Raw genomic sequence first — 18,259 nt, forward strand, 5'->3', positions numbered from 1 at the left:
ATTCCAAAAATGTCAATTTTCATTCAAGCCATCTCCAGCTTGACTACATACAATTTATCTTGATTCCTGGACTTAACATTCCAGGTTCCTATGCAGTATTGTTCTTTACAACACTGGACTTAACTTTCACCAACAGACACAACCACACCTGAGTGTCACTTCTGCTTTGGCCCAGCTCTCTTTCTGAAGCTATTTCTCCACTCTTCCACAATAGCACACTGGACACCTACCAACCTGGGGGGCTCTTCTTCTGGTGTCATATCTTTTTGCCTTTTCATACTGTTCATGAGATCCTCAAGGCAGTAATACTGGAGTGGTTTGCCATTCCCTTCTCCAGTGGACCATGTTAAAGGAGATCAATCCTGAATATTTATTGGAAGAATTGATGCTGAGGCTCTGATACTTTGGCCATCCGATGCAAAGAGCCAACTGGGTGGAAAAGACCCTGATTCTGGGAAAGCTTGAGAGCAGGAGGAGAGGAGGGGCTACAGAGGATGAGATGGTTGGATGGCATCACTGACTCAATGGACAGGAGTTTGACGAAACTCTGGGAGATACTGAAGTATAAGGAAGCCTGGCATGCTGCAGTTCTTGGGGTCACAAAGAGCCAGAAACAACTTAGTGACTGAACAACAGCAAGAGGTCTATCAGGCAGATTAACTTGTGCTGATCAAGAATTCTTTATGGACCACATTGTGATTCTATTCCTGGGAGAGCCAAATCTGAAATTAGTCCCCATTTGGAATGGGGGCTTTGCATAAGGCTCCATTTGGGGCCTGTTATCTTTTATTTTTTAATCAATTAACCACAGAATCCCAAAATATCATGTTTTCCTTCTGTATGGTGGTGATCACAGCTTCTCATTACTGTAAACTGTGTGCATGTTCCATATTCTCTGTAGTCTGTTAATTCTCTACCAGAAGAATTAATTAAACTTTATGAACTCCACTGCCTAGCACTTAACCTGGCACATCAGGTAGAGAACTTTCAAACTCACTCCCATAACATGCTGCCTCATTGTTGCTCCATTATTTTATCTGAGGAAATGGAACATACATTATATGTATCCAAGCAGACACACAAAACCACATACAAATAGATTAGCGGTACAAATAGCTTTTCTGAAATCCTCCCATTTTGGCGGTTCTAAACCCTGAGAACCTAAACAGATAAAGTGTATTTATATTCTCAAGAAAAAAAAAAAAGTATTCTTCCTTGTAGTCGGAGAGTTGTGTACAAAATTGAACTTTGGTGAAGGTAGCCCTGCTTACATGTTGCATGACTTCCTTTTTTCACCACCACTTCTGGCTCCTGCACTGACTCTGCTCTCATGGGGTGCGTGGTGCACTCACACTGGAAGGCATGTTGACAGCAGCATGGGCCAGGAGCGTCAGGGCGATGGGCATGGATGTTCCCTTTCTCTCCAATTAAGTTTCAGAGCCTGATGCTCTACCTTAGAAATTAGGTTTGGATGTGGACTACTGAGAGTGCGGTCTCACAGTGGGAGGGATACAGAGTGGCAAGGCTTAGAGCATCTTGGAGAGCACCTCCATGACAGTGCTGGAGGGATGCTGGAGATGGTGGAGAACCATGCGGGGAAGTGAGCTGGTGTTAGGAATGACTGTGCTTTATTGGGTCACTGCTCAGCCTAAAATTCTTCAAACTTCACTCGCATTCTGGGTAGAAAGTCCAAATCCTTGCCATAGCTCTCAGGATCTCCTGTAGCCTCACTGCCTCCTTCTTCAGCCACATGTGAGCAATGTCTTCCTCCACTCTGATTGTTCAGATCCTTTGGAAGTTCCTGCAACATGACTGGCTCTTCTGCTTAAGGGATTTTATGGAAATGGTTCTTTAAACGTGGAAGAGTCTTCTTTTCCAACCTTCATCCAGCCAACTCCAACATGTTCTCTGCAACCCCTCAGATTTAGTTAGTGCCCCAAGTTTAGACTCTAACCCACTTTATTTGCCCTTTCTCACAATTTGTCATCCTTCAACAGCTTCTCCACTGTGTCTTCCTCACTAGATCATAAGCTCCTTGAGAGTGGACCCCAAGCACCTACTCATCCAAGGAGCTACCGTGCTGTCCCCTGGCCAGATGAATGCCAGACCATTGAGAAATACCTGTGAAGTGAATATAGATCTCAAAGCATTTAAAGATAATTCTCTGAACCGACTGGGTGGTGCTGGACTGAATGGGCTCTTCTTGCTTTCTCTCTTTCAAACCCAGTTGGGAAGAAGGAGTTTTGAAGGGCAGGCCCTTGAGGTGGGGATCTTTGGTGAGGAATCTCAGCCAGGAGGCAGGCCAGGACCCTCAATGTGACATAGTAACATTTTCATGAAGTGATCATCTACTGGAATTCCTCAGTTCCAAGGTCATCATTAACTTTAAACTGTTATGCAGTATGAATAATTAGACTGTGGAAAAAAATTAGCACTGAGAGTAGTTGCTACTTTAGTCATCAAAATCCTGAAATCCTGACTAATCTCAGCTGGACTGTCTAGACAGTAAGATTTTTGTAACATTGAAGTATAACCTATAGTCACATCAGCAAAGTCATCCTGTTATAAGCAAAGGACCTGAGCACTTTCAAGGAAAGACCCTAGAGATCCTGAGGAATCAAGAACCCCTAAAATGATGATGTGGGAAAAATTGCCTTGGATTAGATTATTAAGCATTAAAATGGTATTTCATATAATCAAATCTAACCTCTACGTTTTGCCTTCTGGGTGGGTATGGTCAATCTTCTTCAGACCATTAAAGTCCCTTATTAGATACCATTTGAGTGCCTAGAATATACTCGCTTCAGTTCAGTTCAGTCGCTCAGTTGTGTCCGACTCTTTTCGACCCCATGAATTGCAGCGCACCAGGCCTCCCTGTCCATCACTAGCTCCCAGAGTCCACCCAAACCCATGTCCATTGAGTCAGTGATGCCATCCAACCATCCCATCCTCTGTCATCTCCTTCTCCTCCTGCCCCCAATCCCTCCCAGAATCAGTCTTTTCCAGTGAGTCAACTCTTCACGTGAGGTGGCCAAAGTACTGGAGTTTCAGCTTTAACATCATTCCTTCCAAAGAAATCCCAGGGCAGATCTCCTTCAGAATGGACTGGTTGGATCTCCTTGCAGTCCAAGGGACTCTCAAGAGTCTTCTCCAACACCACAGTTCAAAAGTATCAATTCTTCGGCACTCAGCCTTCACAATCCAACTCTCACATCCATACATGACCACTGGAAAAACCATAGCCTTGACTAGACGGACCTTTGTTGGCAAAGTAATGTCTCTGCTTTTGAGTATGCTGTCTAGGTTGGACATAACTTTCCTTCCAAGGAGTAAGCATCTTTTAATTTCATGGCTGCAGTCACCATCTGCAGTCAGTAATCTAAGAGAAAGAAGAGTTTCTACCCACAAAGATCTTATTATCTACTCAGAGGGACAGATGAAATAGGTGAAACAAAGAGTTAGAGGAATGAGAATATAATTACATAATTAAATAATCATGTAATTATATAATTTAATTATAATATTTAATTATATATTATATATTAAATATAAATATATGATTTATAAATATATTATATATTTATAAATTAATAAATATTAATTTAATAAATTAATATTTATTAATAATATATATCATGTAATTATATATTAATTACATAATTAAATAATGATGTAATTATATAATTAAATTCCAAATGATACATTCAATCCCTGCAGCGAGTCACATTGTAAAAATCTAGCTCAAACTCCAAAGTGCCAGTTCCATGTTTTTTGGTCCTCTGGCATTTACTGTTTGGTCAGGGGTTCTATGCTTCCCACTATTTGGTACTATCTTCTCCAATTTAGTAAACTTGAATGCCAAAGGGTTTTAACTCTACTAATTATGGCAAATGGTGATTTTTAAAGCTGCCTTACCTAAAAAGTTGGTGAAGAATCTGCCTGCAATGCATGAAATCTTCCTGCATCAGGAAAATCCCCTGGAGTAGGGAATGGCTACCCACTCTTGTACTTTTGCCTTGAGAATTCCATGGACAGAGGAGACTGGCAGGCTACAGTCCATGGGGTGACAAAGAGTTGTCGACTAATGCTTTCAGATACACTTTCACTTTCACATGTAGAAACTCAGCATTCTTAATATTCTGTGTTCTTAGCAGATTATCAAACACTGTTAGTTTGCATGATACCATTTCATGTAGATTCTCTGCTGAAAGACTATAATCCTAGTGCTTGTATTTCAATGACTTTATATATAAACAGTCAACTTAACCTCTATTACATGAGATATTCAGATTTACTTTACCTAAAATTAAATTGCAGCTCCTCTGTCCATGGAATTCTCCTGGGAAGAATACTGGAGTGGACAGCCATTCCCTTCTCCAGGAGATCTACCCAACCCAGGGATTGAACCCGGGTCTCCTGCATTGTAGGCAAATTATTTACCATCTGAGCCACAAGATAAGCCCTACATTACTGATAGTGCTATTTTAATGATACATTTCTGAAGTATTCACTTATTTGCAGAATTCTATCCACATGACTAATCACTGGGACAGGGATTGGTACATGGTTTAAAGGGAATCATGGGATGATTCAGGATCTACTGAAGGAATTTTTTTTTTTTTTTGACTCGGTGTGAACCCGGGAAGATGCAGGTCTTCCATTTTTTATTAGCAGCGATCCTGCCACCAAACATGGCCCCAAATCTAAGAAACCTCAAAGAAGGACAGAGCAGATTTCTGTCAAGCACCTGTATCAACCACTACCTAAAGCCACTCGACACCTGACCTTGCATGTAAGTGAGCCTAAAATTCTCTTTTATGTTCAAGTCCATGAGTTAGGTTGGATTTCACTTGCAAACCAAAGAGACCTAACAGTCTCATTCATAGGGAATAAGGCAGAAAAGAGACTGTAGACAAGACAAGTATAAATCACTGGGTATTTATTTGATAGTCAACACACTTCCTTTTCCAGAGAGAAAAGACACAGTCTGAGTTATCCCATTTTAATAAATCCCATGCTTCTGGAATTATATCCTGAATTTGTATGTCCAGTAATCAAGATTTGGTACCATCACACAAAGTGATTAAAATTTTTCCCTGAGATTATAAGGCTGTGCCTTTGTCCACAGAATAGCTTTCCTTCCAAAATTCAAAAGAAAAGTAGGAAAAGGGAAGTCTTCTGTTGGTGGGAGAGGCAGATAATTTAGAATTCCTGAGAAAAAAGGTGTAGGGTCAACCACACCACTAATTCATATTTCCCTGGCTGTGAACACTTATTCTTGCAACATGTCCAAATGTTATAGAAGGAAATTACACATAAAGAAAATTAATCTCAATGCTGTGTGCAGAGCAAGTTGGCTAATTCTAACCACCAGAGTTATCTTAATGCCTCATTGTCCAGTAAAACATGGAACTAGAGAGGTACAGGCAACCTTCCCCAGTGGCATGTGGGAAAGAGAAAAATTCAGGCATGGATGATGAGACGAAAACTGTCTCACACTATATGCATAGTCAGGGCTGTGACATCTTTCAAAATGGTTTGAAATCAAAACAGCTCGTGATCCTCCCCAAGTAGGAATGCGTAGAGGTTTAGGGGATTATCATCTCAAATCAGCAAAGCATAAGGCCAATGGACATGTCTTCTGGTCTTGGCACACTGAGAGTCAGTTTTGAAGGCAAAGCAACAGGAGATCACTCTCCTGAGTTGCAATGACCCAGGTGTGGGAAGGAGCCAGCTCACTGGGATCAGTCGCCCTGAGGTGGTGGTGTCAGTCCTTCACCCACAACAACCTAGAATGGCATAATGAAATGGCTGTGCTCCCTAGAGGACTCCCCTTTTTAAAAATAAACAAACAAAGGTTTCCTTAACATCACCCACATTCAACAGTGGAAGAAGGCAGTGGGTCCCAGGTGGGGAGAGTGGCAAAGGAAGTGGATTTCAGGCAAACGCACTTGAGAACAAGCTGATGGAGAGCGTGTGGGCCTCCGAGGACGGAAAAGAGAGAGGCAGGCTGAGTGTCAGTGCTCGTGGCACTTGCAGACATCATTCTATGGACATCACTCCACGGACACAAGGCTCACAAATCTCTCTCTTCGGCTCTGTGGTACTTCAGACAGGCATTCTCCAAGTCTCTCAGGAAGCCAGGAATTTCACTCTGCAAAGGAAAGGAAACTTGTCACTTCTCTGTCCTCACAGTGCTCTCTCTTGATTCTTCAGGAAGTGGCAAAGATAACGAAGATGGCCTTTGGAATAATAAATGTGACAATAGGGCCCCCGAGCAGGTTTCCACAGAATGTGGCCACAGATGATGACACAAGTTAAGACACAAGGCACTGGTAAGGCAAGGTGGCCACTGTTGTAAGACCTTGTGTATTTTGCTAATAAAAAGCTAAGATATTTCTGAGATATCATATTTTGAAAGAAAAAGGAAGATAGGAGATAGGGATGGGCTGTGGGACTCTTCCAAAAAAGTGAGAGAAAGGACTTGCTTTACAGAATTAGAAAATGGTAAGGATGGGGGTGGGCAGGGGAATGAAGCAGGATATGTGATCCTTCAGTTAGCATTGATCATTTCAATTTCCCCAAATGTTGTTTTATTTAATCCTTCTCTATAGAGTGGGGATATCCATCTCTATTTTTTGGAGGGGAGAAACTGATGGCTTGCCTAGATTACACAGTCAGAAACAAGGTCAGGATTCAAAATATCTTGTGCTTGATTCAAAGCCTATGTGCTTTTTCATTCCCCCAGAGAACTGGTGATCCCTTCAGTCAGTAGGTAGGACCTTACAAAGCAGACTGAATGGCAGGCATAATTCCAGGTCTTAAGCAGTCTCTAGTGATCCGGGTCAACTGAGGCTCTCACTTCTCAACAGAAAAAGAAAATAAGAACAAAACTGGAAGTTTTCCCAGGCTTGGACATGACACACTGCCTCCCAAGTCAGCTTGGCCTAACTCCTCCATAAGCAAATACAGGGCCCGCAGGCACCATTGTTCCTACAAGGAGCAGGCTATTATCTGGAGGTTCCAGAGAGTGATCCTGATGAGCTCTTTGTGGGCAAGCAGGGAGGACTGGCATTCCAGGTAAAGACTCTATGTCTTTTGTCCTGGCTGCTGTCCTGGCTGCAACTCCAGTCCTAACCAGACTCAGTCAAACAAGCTGTGTGAGGCCCGAGACAGCGCATCTGTCCAGACCGACAGCACTACAGGCTAAGTTAACATCTGCCAAACACACCTCCCCTGCTGCCTTCTGGGATCTTACCTTGGTGAAATTGTTAAGGATCCAGAACGGAATTTGGCCACCTGGGTTATTGAAGTAATACATGAAAACTAGAGAGGGAAAGAAAGCACAATTTACAAGAAGGAAAAATAGAGCCAAACCCCTGGAAATGCCCAGGCGTATATTCATTCCAGAAATTAAGGAGGGAAGTAACACTGAATTCAAGTGAACTCTTGCCTCTGCCTTGTCTTGTGGGAGGCTTACATATATGCATTTAGGAAAACAGCCCAGGCACATTCTGCTTCTTTTTATTAAAGGCATGATACTTATTATCTATATCTAAATGGGATATATCTCCCATTTAATTTTTTCTCTCAGTAACTGTTCAATTATAAAAAGTTGATAAAATTGAATGCCAGTTTATAAATGATAAAATGAAGACTCAGAAGAGTAAAGTGACATGTAAAGGTGGCAGATTTAACACATGTCAGAACTAAGTTCAGATTTTGCTGCTGCCTCAAGGTCACATCCATTCCATTCCAGCAGATGGCTGCATTGACTCCTCCCAGACTCTTTCCTAAGGCTGGAACTCAAGGCAGACAGGTTCTGAGTCCCTGGGTTTTTGCTGAGAAGGAGCTGCCTCCCCAGAGGTGGTCCCACCAGCCCTCCTGCCCACCCCTGTCCAGCTTGTGCATGTACAGGACTTTCCTGAAGTGAGTTTCTAAACCTTCTGGTTCACTTGGATGTTTTGATTTCATCTGGACAATGGAGTTAGTAAAGAATGGACTGATCAGATTTAAACATCCATCTCTCATTGTAGCTAAGCTTCTGGGGTGAACTGAGTCTCATTTGATTTATTTGCACCCATGCTCAGTCTCTGACCTCAGGGAAAAAGCATCCTGCATTTGATAGGCCTGCAACCCATGTGGCCTTCACATGGGTGGCCCAGGCAGGTGCACCAACATATGCCCAGTATTTACCTTCACTCCTCCAAGAGTCATAGCTCTGGATTGCCAGGCTCTGCTTGTACTGCTTCACCCGGATCATGCCCGACTTCTCTGAAAACCACGGCACAGAGATGCTCTGGGCCAGGATCACGTGGACCTTCCGCCCTTCAAAGTTCAGCTCTCGCCGCTGCCGCACATAGACACACTACACCACCAGTCAAGGCACAACATCAAGTCCAGCATCTCAGACGAGTCAGAAGCAAAGGGACATGATTCTCTTCCTCCACTTGGTGTTTGCTCCCTTTATTGTTACTTCACATCCTGTCCTACATACCCTGCAACACCATGGCTCTTCCCACCTGCTGTTCCCATTTGAGAGCATGCATTGAGGGAAGCATCACTACGAACAAAGCTGGTGGAGGTAATGGAATTCCAGTTGAGCTATTTCAAATCCTGAAAGATGATGCTGTGAAAGTGCTGTACTCAATATGCCAGCAAACTTGGAAGACTCAGCAGTGGCCACAGGACTGGAAAAGGTCAGTTTTCATTCCAATCCCAAAGAAAGGCAATGACAAAGAATGCTCAAACTACCGCACAATTGCACTCATCTCACATGCTAATAAAGTAAGGCTTAAAATTCTCCAAGCCAGGCTTCAGCAATACGTGAACTGTGAACTTCCAGATGTTCAAGCTGGTTTTAGAAAAGGCAGAGGAACCAGAGATCAAATTGCCAGCATCTGCTGGATCATCGAAAACACAAGAAAGTTCCAGAAAAACATCTATTTCTGCTTTATTGACTATGCCAAAGCCTTTGACTGTGTGGATCACAATAAACTTTGGAAACTTCTGAAAGAGATGGGAATACCAGAGCACCTGACCTGCCTCTTGAGAAACCTGTATGCAGGTCAGGAAGCAACAGTTAGAACTGGACATGGAACAACAGACTGGTTCCAAATAGGAAAAGGAGTACATCAAGGCTGTATATTGTCATCCTGCTTATTTAACTTATATGCAGAGTACATCATGAGAAATGCTGGGCTGGATGAAGCACAAGCTGGAATCAAGATTGCCGGGAGAAATACCAATAACCTCAGATATGCAGATGACACCACCCTTATGGCAGAAAGTGAAGAAGAACTAAAGAGCCTCTTGATGAAAGTGAAAGAGGAGAGTGAAAAGGTGACTTAAAGCTCAACATTCAGAAAACTAAGATCATGGCATCTGATCCCATCACTTCATGGCAAATAGATAGGGTAACAGTGGAAACAGTGGCTGATTTTATTTTGGGGGGCTCTAAAATCACTGCAGATGGTGATTTCAGCCATGAAATTAAAAGATGCTTACACCTTGGAAGGAAAGTTGTGACCAACCTAGACAGTATATTAAAAAGCAGAGACATTACTTTGCCAACAAAGGTCCATCTAGTCAAGGCTATGGTTTTTCCAGTGGTCATGTATGGATGTGAGAGTTGGACTATAATGAAAGCTGAGCACAGAAGAATTGATGCTTTTGAACTGTGGTATTGGAGAAGACTCTTGAGAGTCCCTTGGGCTGCAAGGAGGTCCAACCAGTCCATCCTAAAGGAGATCAGTCCTGGGTGTTCATTGGAAGGACTGATGTTGTAGCTGAAACTCCAGTAATTTGGCCACTTGATGCGAAGAGCTGACTCATTTGAAAAGACCCTGATGCTGAAAAAGATTGAGGGCATGAAGAGAAGGGGATGACAGAGGATGAGATGGTTGGATGGCATCACCACTCAATGGACATGGGTTTGGGTGGACTCCTGGAGTTGGTGATGGACAGGGAGGCCTGGTGCTGCAATCTATGCGGTCTCAAAGAGTCGGACTTGACTGAGCGACTGAACTGAGCTGAACTGATTGCAGCCCCAAGTCAGCTGCTAACCACCTGTCTGTGCACCTCTGTCACCTTAACTCTCTAGGTCCCCGCATCCTCCTCTGCAGACTGAGGGAGTGTATTGAATACTCTTTATGAAAAGTTTTTTCAGGTCCTCAATTCTGACACAAGAATATTTCCTAGAAAAGTTCTCAAGAAACTATTAGCTGCCTCCCACCGTTACTGATGCTACATGTAGTCAGGCTCAGAAGCCACACCCTGAGGTCTCTGAAAGCCACACAAGAAGCAACAGCTTTAGCAGATGCTTACACAAGAGTAAAAGACAGTGTTGTCTACAACTCCTGGCCATGCCACCATTGGGTGATAGCCACGAGGCACAGAAACACTAAGAAAGCTGATCAATGTTACACCAGGATGGGCTTCCCTGGTAGCTCAGATGATAAAGAATCTGCATGCAATTGGAGTCCCATCCCTAGAACCAGAAGATCCCCTGGAAAAGAGAATTGCTACTTACTCCAGTATTCTTACTTGGAGAATCCCACAGATAGAAGAGAATGGCAGGCTACAGTTCATGGGGTTGCAGAGTTGGACACTTTTGAGGGACTAACACTTGACTTTTGGAAAGGATACATCTCTGTTGGACATGGGAAAAGGGTACTTCATTTGCCAATAGACCGCTTCTTCTCCATCGACTTTTATTTCATGGAGTTCTAAAAAAAAAAAAAAATCAAATGATGTTATTGCATCTGGAAGTCTCTTTGGCTTCAATTAACAAAAAGTGTTGATATGACAGTCTTGTAGAAGACGATAAACCACTAACTCAGAAGGCACTGACTTCCAGGAAAAGTTATTATCACTGAAAGTTGTTGCCCAGGAACAATGTTTAGTAGACTTAAAAATACATTAAAAATAAATGAATCCAACAAAATTTGTTCATTGGAAGCTACACACATTCTGAGGTAGAATGTGATAATAAAATTAGGCTTCCAAAAAATAAAATTTCAAGTTATTAAATCATGGTAACCATTGGATGGCACTGCAATACCAATAGTTCTACTGTTGTGACTTTACTCCTCACCTTAAATTTATTGACATATTACAACTATCCTGGGACTGAGCAATGCAGTTTAGTGTTTACAGTTGTTTAATGAAGGTTTTGGAGAGGTTAGTCTTCATCCTAAGCAGGAAGGAGCTTAACTATGCTAACACTATGCTACTTGTCTCTCTCCCGTTTTGCTTTATACTACAGAGACAGGAAGTAAATCTGCATAATGTCCACCATCCTTTTGTATGCAAATAACATCAGTTCAAGGAGGATAGCAAAGGGATACGATGAAGGGCATAGCCTCTGCCCTCAAGCTGGGTGGGAAGCTTCTAACTAACCATGTAGAGGAGTCAAGCTAAGACTGCTGAAAGAGCCAAGAGAGCCCCTTGAGGAGGTGCTGACAGCAGAAATGTGTTATTTAATTCAGCTTCTGAAAGAAATAAAACCTATTAGAAGCAGACTATGCAGTAAAGAACTTATCAGTCCATTACTACAAGAGGCTGAAAATGCCCTTGAAAGGAAGGGAAGGAGGGACCATCCGTTGCTTTTGGCTACTCTGCTATGACTCTCCCCTTCTTGCACCAGAATCTCTTTCTCCTTCAGATCATCACCCTTCCCCTCCTTCTCCACAGTATGGTTTAAGCAGCACTGACTCAGTGTTAATTTCGGGGATGGGAAAAATGAGTCAAACATGATCACAGCAATTGGTTTAGGGAAGGCATGTGTGGATAGTCTTGGCTTGCCACTCTAGCAAGTTTAGGCCCAAAAGTGGTTTTGTAAAGGCTCTCAGGAAGCTCAGAGAAGATCTAGGAGGAATAGAGTTAGGTTAGGAACCTCAGGATTGCTCCAGAGATGTTAAGCTACTGCAGCCTCTGGACCATACCCCATAGTGCAGACTCTTAATGCCAAGTCCCACACATCAGAGGCTCTGCCAGCATCTACAGCCCATGACTGAACCATGACTGCTAGGAAGATGAACAGAGAATGTGTGACTTCTCCCTTGAATTAGTGGGCATCACAATGAACCCTAAATAGTAAGAGTATTTTATAACATTAAATGACCCCAAACCATGACAAACATCCCCAGGAAATAAGCGCATGATCCATGCTGAAGCAATAGAAGCCAATCCTGGGAATCTGGATGCCATAAGTAGGAATGTTCCTGTCCTTCTGTGGTTGTGTACATGGTTAGAATGTAAGCCTACATCTTCTGGTGGTATTTCTGCCAAGATACAAGAATCTGCCTGAGATTGTGGTCAACACAAGAGAAAACAGTCAAACTGGAGAACTGAAGTACCGAATACAGCTGTCCTGGAGGCCAGATACTCTTGGATTTTTAATGCCATGAAACAATAAACTCTTTCCTTTCCTTACAGTGCCATTTGTTAGCTTTTCTTACTTGCAAACAAAATTCTTGACCACAGCAATGGTCTGTCAGGATTTCTATGCCCCTCAGCTAGCTGTGTATCTATTTCACAGTGACTGAGATGGCAGAGGCCATTGCTCACTCTAAGTGGGAAAAAGATACCTTATCTATTCCCTCTATAATTCTCCATCACTTATAGGAAAAATCTAAGAAGTGTAGCCAGGTGGCCAGCCTAGGCCTTTGGGGCTAATTCCAATTCTGCTACCACAACTATGCAAGAACACAAAATTGCTCATAGTTGTCTTCCTTTTTTAACATTTCATGTTGTTTCAGGCCTTTTTCATTTTACTAATGCTGTTATTTGGGCCAAATATCCTTATTCCACTCACCCCCTCATCTCTCACTTCCCCATACACATGTATTCTTGCCATTTATAAAACTTTGATTCCACTTCTAAAGCAAAGTTCAAACATGATCTCTTCCAAAAAGCCTTTCATGAACATCCAGGTATATATATATCCAGGTACATATACCTGGATATTCAGGTATATATATGTATGAGATGACAACAAACTTGCAGTAAGGGCAAAATACCACATTTAAGCCCAGCACTTCAGATATTTAAGCCAAAATTTTAAATGAAACATAATATAACTAAACTTATTGCATATATAACATAATATAACTAAACCTATTGCATTCTACTGGGTAGAGTAAATAGGAATATATTCTACTTTCTAATAGTGTTTTTAGATCAAGTGTGACTCACCTTGGACATACTGGTCCCACTGTTTTCTATATTCTAAGTCCATATAGACATCTGCAAGTAGATCTGGTGGAGATCTCACAATACCAGAGACCTTATACTCATGAAGTCCAGTCAGCTATAAAATGAGAGCAGACAGAAATAGCCTACTGATTCTCGAGTTGCTATTACACAGCACACGAAAAGTTGTTGTTTGTGCAACGTCATTCCTGAGCACCTCCTCTGTAGACTCGGTGATGCAATGCTGAAAAAGCAGGTGAGGATTCTGCTCTCATTGCCTTTGCCACTGGTGGTGACAGCTACCCAGGTAATGTAAATAGGATAAAAGAGAGTTATGTGATAAATGGTATCTAGTTTTGGTGGGCTGGTGGTCAAGTGTCCGGGAAATGTCTCTATGTTGGACTGATCAGAAGAATTTTTTCTAAATAGTAGAAGGAGCCAGCTATGGGAAGAGTAGGAAAGCCCATTCCTGGTTGGGAAAGGGCCTTCAGGTTGATTGATTGTCTTACTCAAAGAACAGAAAGTCAAGGGGTCCAGAGAACCATGATGGGGGACAGTCAGAGAAGCAGTGGGGGCTGGGTCCAAAGGGATTTGTGAACCAAGGTAAAGGGGTAAGAGGTCTTATTCTAATTGCTATGGAAAACAAATTAATTAAAACAAGGAAATAATTTTTTAAAACATGGTTCTTGCTGCTTGAAAATAGATCATCAGGGGGCAAGAAGATGGGTTAGAAGACCAGGACAATGATCCAGAGAAGAGACGTTGGTGACTGGACAAAGGTAGCAGAAATGATGGGGAGAAGTTAGTGATTTAGGGACACATTTTCAAGTAATGTCAACAGGAATTGCTGACAGAGTGGCTGTGGGGACAGAGAAAGCAAAGAATTTTTTAAAAGTCTTATAACATTTGCTTAAACAACCAGGTAGACAGGAGATCACTTTTCTGAGATAGCTACAACTTGTGGAGGTGGTGATCTTACGGCTTCAGGGTAACCAAGAGCTCTATGGTGAGAATGTTGAGCTAGAAATGGTTATTAAATATCCATGTGGAGGTATCATATAGGCAGCTAGCATCCAGGCTTCAGACTATTTTAGATAACCACAGAGAATAATGAAATTAAAAATATTGTTTTACCAATTTCAACACAGAATTTTTCACCAACTGCATCCTTTTTTCTGTAAGCAACTCGTGTATAGAAAAGAATGAAAGAGGGGAAGAAATACCAACTTCAAACCATACTAGTCCCTTTTAATCAGAAAAGGGCCATTTCTAGATTCCTAACTAGAAAACATACTCCTTGTTTCTATGTTAAGCCATATTATGTGAGAACGTGGGCTGGAGTGGATACACTCCACTCTCTATACAATGGCAGCTAAGAATTCCTGACCTTCACCTTGACTAGAGACTATATTGTTAAGGTTAAACTAATGACGTAATCTGGAGAAGGCAATGGCAACCCATTCCCATGGGCAGAGGAACCTGGTGGGCTGCAGTCCATGGGGTCGCGAAGAGTCGGACATGACTAAGCGACTTCACTTTGACTTTTCACTTTCATGCATTGGACAAGGAAATGGCAACCCACACCAGTGTTCTTGGCTGGAGAATCCCAGGGACAGGGGAGCCTGGTGGGCTGCTGTGTATGGGGTTGCACAGAGTGGGACATGACTGAAGTGACTTAGCAGCAGCAGCAGCAGCAATGACTTAATTAATTTCAGTGCAAAAGCTAATAAACTAAACAAAGTGAACCTTTTAGATGGACTCGTACTTCCAGTTGTTAACGCAATGCTATTGCCTAATCAAACATGAATGAACCCATGTTCTTAAACACTGTCCCAGGAACTTATGTGAAGTCAAGGGGTAAACATGGAAATCTTTCTAGAGATTCTGAGGTTTCAAGGGCCTCCTGACTCAGGGGGCATAACCATAATTCCCAGTTGAGGAATCTCAGATGTCTGTGAGGGTACCTGGCAGGAAATGGAAAATAAAATTGAAACTGAATTCAGAAGGAAGTGTCAGCTTTAAAAGTAAATGGCTTTATACCAAGTATTTCCAACCAGCAAATGACATGCTGGTAGGTCTGACCCCTTTACATGCTGTGCCATGGATGCCCCAAAGAAGGGCAGGTCAAGGTGAAAATATCTTCTTCTCCTCCCTCTCCCCTCCTTCTCAAGGATGGGAAGACAGTGAGGGTTTATAGACAACACACATCTACACTCATACACACTTTAATCAGCTTTGAGAGAGAGAGAATTAGCTGCTCTTCAGGAATAATGTGGCCCCATTTTCTACACAGAGTGAACAAAGGGGATAATTATGTATAGAGATTATGATCTTCCCAACTTCACATGAGTTAGCTTTGATTATTTGGATGAATTAAGGCAAACTGAATCCTCTAAGAGTGTTTCCCTTTCCTCCTAAATGTATTGATAATTTTAGCTCTTAGTGACTTCAGTCCTGTAATATTGCAGAAAAGGAAACAGAAAGCCCTCTAATAAGAGAGGAATATAATGCTGTGATTTGTGTCAATACCCAAGAATGAATTATTATGACAACTTCCTTTAAACATTCCCTTCATGATACGACTGAAAAATGCCAGAACACCGAAGAAACCAAATGCTTAATGACTCCTTTCCTAGTCTATCAGTAAAATGTTTTTTTCAGGCACTTAGCAGCCTCACTCAAATTTGGATCAATGCACTTTTTTAAACCATCATTTCTTTTAAAAGAGAAATTCAGCCAACACAATAATGTTTTGTCATTGAAAAAATAAAGTGAATTTTTATAATTATAAAAATAATTCATAATCTTTAAGAAAAATTATAAAATGCCCAAAATAACAAAGTTAAAATGCCATGCAACTCTATAATTCACAAACACCTAATTGCAATATATGACATATTTCTCCTTTTTTCAAAATATTTTATTGAAAGTTGATTTACAATATTGTGTTAATATCTGCTGTACAGCAAAGTGACTCAGTTGTAATATATACGTATATTCTTTTCCATTGTGATTTATCACAGGACATTGAATATAGTTCCCTGAGCTTTACAATAGAACTTTGTTGTTTATCCATCATGTATACAATAGACTGCATCTGCTAATCCTAAACTCCCCAATCCTTCACTCCCTAATCCTTCCTCTCCCTCTTGGCAACCACAAGCCTGTTCTACATTTCTGTTAGTCTGTTTTTGTTCATAAGTACATTCATTTGTTTCATACTATGGATTTAACATAAAAGTGATATCATATGGCATTTGTCTTTCTCTTTCTGACTTTTTCACTTAGTAGGGTAATTTCTAGGTCCAATAATATTGCTGAAAATGGCATTATTTCATTGCCAGCAACAATGTAAGAGGTTCCTTCTCACACCCTCTCCACCAGTCATTATTTGTAGATTTTTAATGATAGCCTTTCTGACAAGTGTGAGGTGGGACCTTGTTCTTTGGATTTGCATTTCTCTAATAATATCATTGGAAGGACTGATGCTGAGGCTGAAACTCCAGTACTTTGGCCACCTCATGAGAAGAATTGACTCATTGGAAAAGACCCTGATTCTAGGAGGGATTGGGGGCAGGAGGAGAAGGGGATGACAGAGGATGGGATGGCTGGATGGCATCACCGACTCGATGCACATGAGTTTGGGTGAACTCCAGGAGTTGGTGATGGACAGGGAGGCCTGGCGTGCTGCGATTCATGGGGTCACAAAGAGTTGGACACGACTGAGCAACTGAACTGAACTGAATAATTAGTGATGATGACCATCTTTTCAAATGCCTGTTGGCCATCTGTGTATCTTCTTTGAAGAAATGTCTATTTAGGTCTTCTGCTCATTTTTCTATTAGGTTGTATTTTTTTGTTATTGAATTGTAGGAGAGGTTAAATTAAGCCTTGTTAGTCATATCATTTACAAATATTTTCTCACAGTCCATAGGCTGTCTTTTTGTTTTGTTTATGGTTTCCTTTGCTGTGCAAAACTTATGTCTAATTAGGTCCCATTTGTTTATTTTTACTGATATTTCCATTGCCTTGGGAAACTGACCTAAGAACACATTGGTATGACATGTCAGAAATTTTTTGCCTCTTCTAGGAGTCATCTGGTGTCTTGTCTCATATTTAAATTTTTAAGCCATTTTGAGTTTATTTTTGTGTGGTGCGAGGGTATGTACCTACTTCATTGATTTACATTTGGCTGTCCAACTTTCCCAGCACCACCTGCTGAAGCAATTGTTCTTTACCAATTGTATGTCCTTGCTTCACTTATCAAAGATTAATTGTCCATAAATATGTTGGTGTATTGTTGGACTCTCTATTCTGTGCCATTGATTCATATGTCTGTTTTTGTGCCAATACCGTATGGATTTGACTAGTGTGGCTTTGTAGTATTGTCTAAAGTCTGGGATGGTTATGCTTCCTGCTTTGCTCTTTGTCCTCAAGATTGTTTTGGCAATTCTGGGTCTTTTATGGTTCCATATGAATTTAAGGATTATTTTCTATAGTTCTGTGAAAAATGTAATGAATATGTTGATAGGTATTGTATTAAATCTTTATATTGCTTTGGATAGTATGGCCATTTTAACAATATTTATTCTTACAATCCAAGAGCATGGGATATCTTTCTATTCCTTGGAATTTCTTTAATTTTCTTTATTAATGTGTTACAGTTCACAGTGTATGTCTTTCACCTCCTTAGTCAGGTTTTACCTCCTAGATACTTTACTTTTTTGCTGCGATTTTTGCATTCTCTTTCTGATAGTTCAAGTTAGCATAAAGAAATGTAACAGATGTATGTATGTTAATCTTGTATTCTGCTACTTTGCTGAATTCATTTATCAGTTCTAACAGTTTGTGAAGTGAGTCTTTATGGTTTTCTACACGCAGTATCAAATCATATCATATCATTATATATGAACATCAGTTCAGTTCAGTTCAATCTCTCAGTTGTGTCCGACTCTTTGAGATCCCATGAATCGCAGCACACCAGGCCTCCCTGTCCATCACCAACTCCCAGAGTTCACTCAGACTCATGTCCATAGAGTCAGTGATGCCATCCAGCCATCCCATC

At 41.3% G+C, this 18,259-nt stretch overlaps 1 protein-coding gene across 1 annotated transcript in view; it reads right to left on the reverse strand.

Moving 5' to 3' along the window:
* Positions 1 to 7,147: 7,147 nt before the first annotated feature.
* LOC104997947 (phosphatidylcholine transfer protein-like) overlaps positions 7,148 to 18,259 on the reverse strand; it is a 33,610-nt gene continuing 22,498 nt past the window's right edge. The window contains exons 2-5 of the mRNA XM_010852930.1: positions 13,198 to 13,312; positions 10,648 to 10,727; positions 8,197 to 8,368; positions 7,148 to 7,326 (exon numbers count right to left, since the gene is read on the reverse strand). Of these exons, the coding sequence (XP_010851232.1) occupies positions 7,148 to 7,326; positions 8,197 to 8,368; positions 10,648 to 10,727; positions 13,198 to 13,312 (546 nt within the window). The remainder of the gene's footprint in view (positions 7,327 to 8,196; positions 8,369 to 10,647; positions 10,728 to 13,197; positions 13,313 to 18,259) is intronic.

The sequence above is a fragment of the Bison bison genome, unplaced genomic scaffold, assembly GCF_000754665.1.
Source record: "Bison bison bison isolate TAMUID 2011002044 unplaced genomic scaffold, Bison_UMD1.0 scf7180017864317, whole genome shotgun sequence".
NCBI lineage: Eukaryota > Metazoa > Chordata > Mammalia > Artiodactyla > Bovidae > Bison > Bison bison.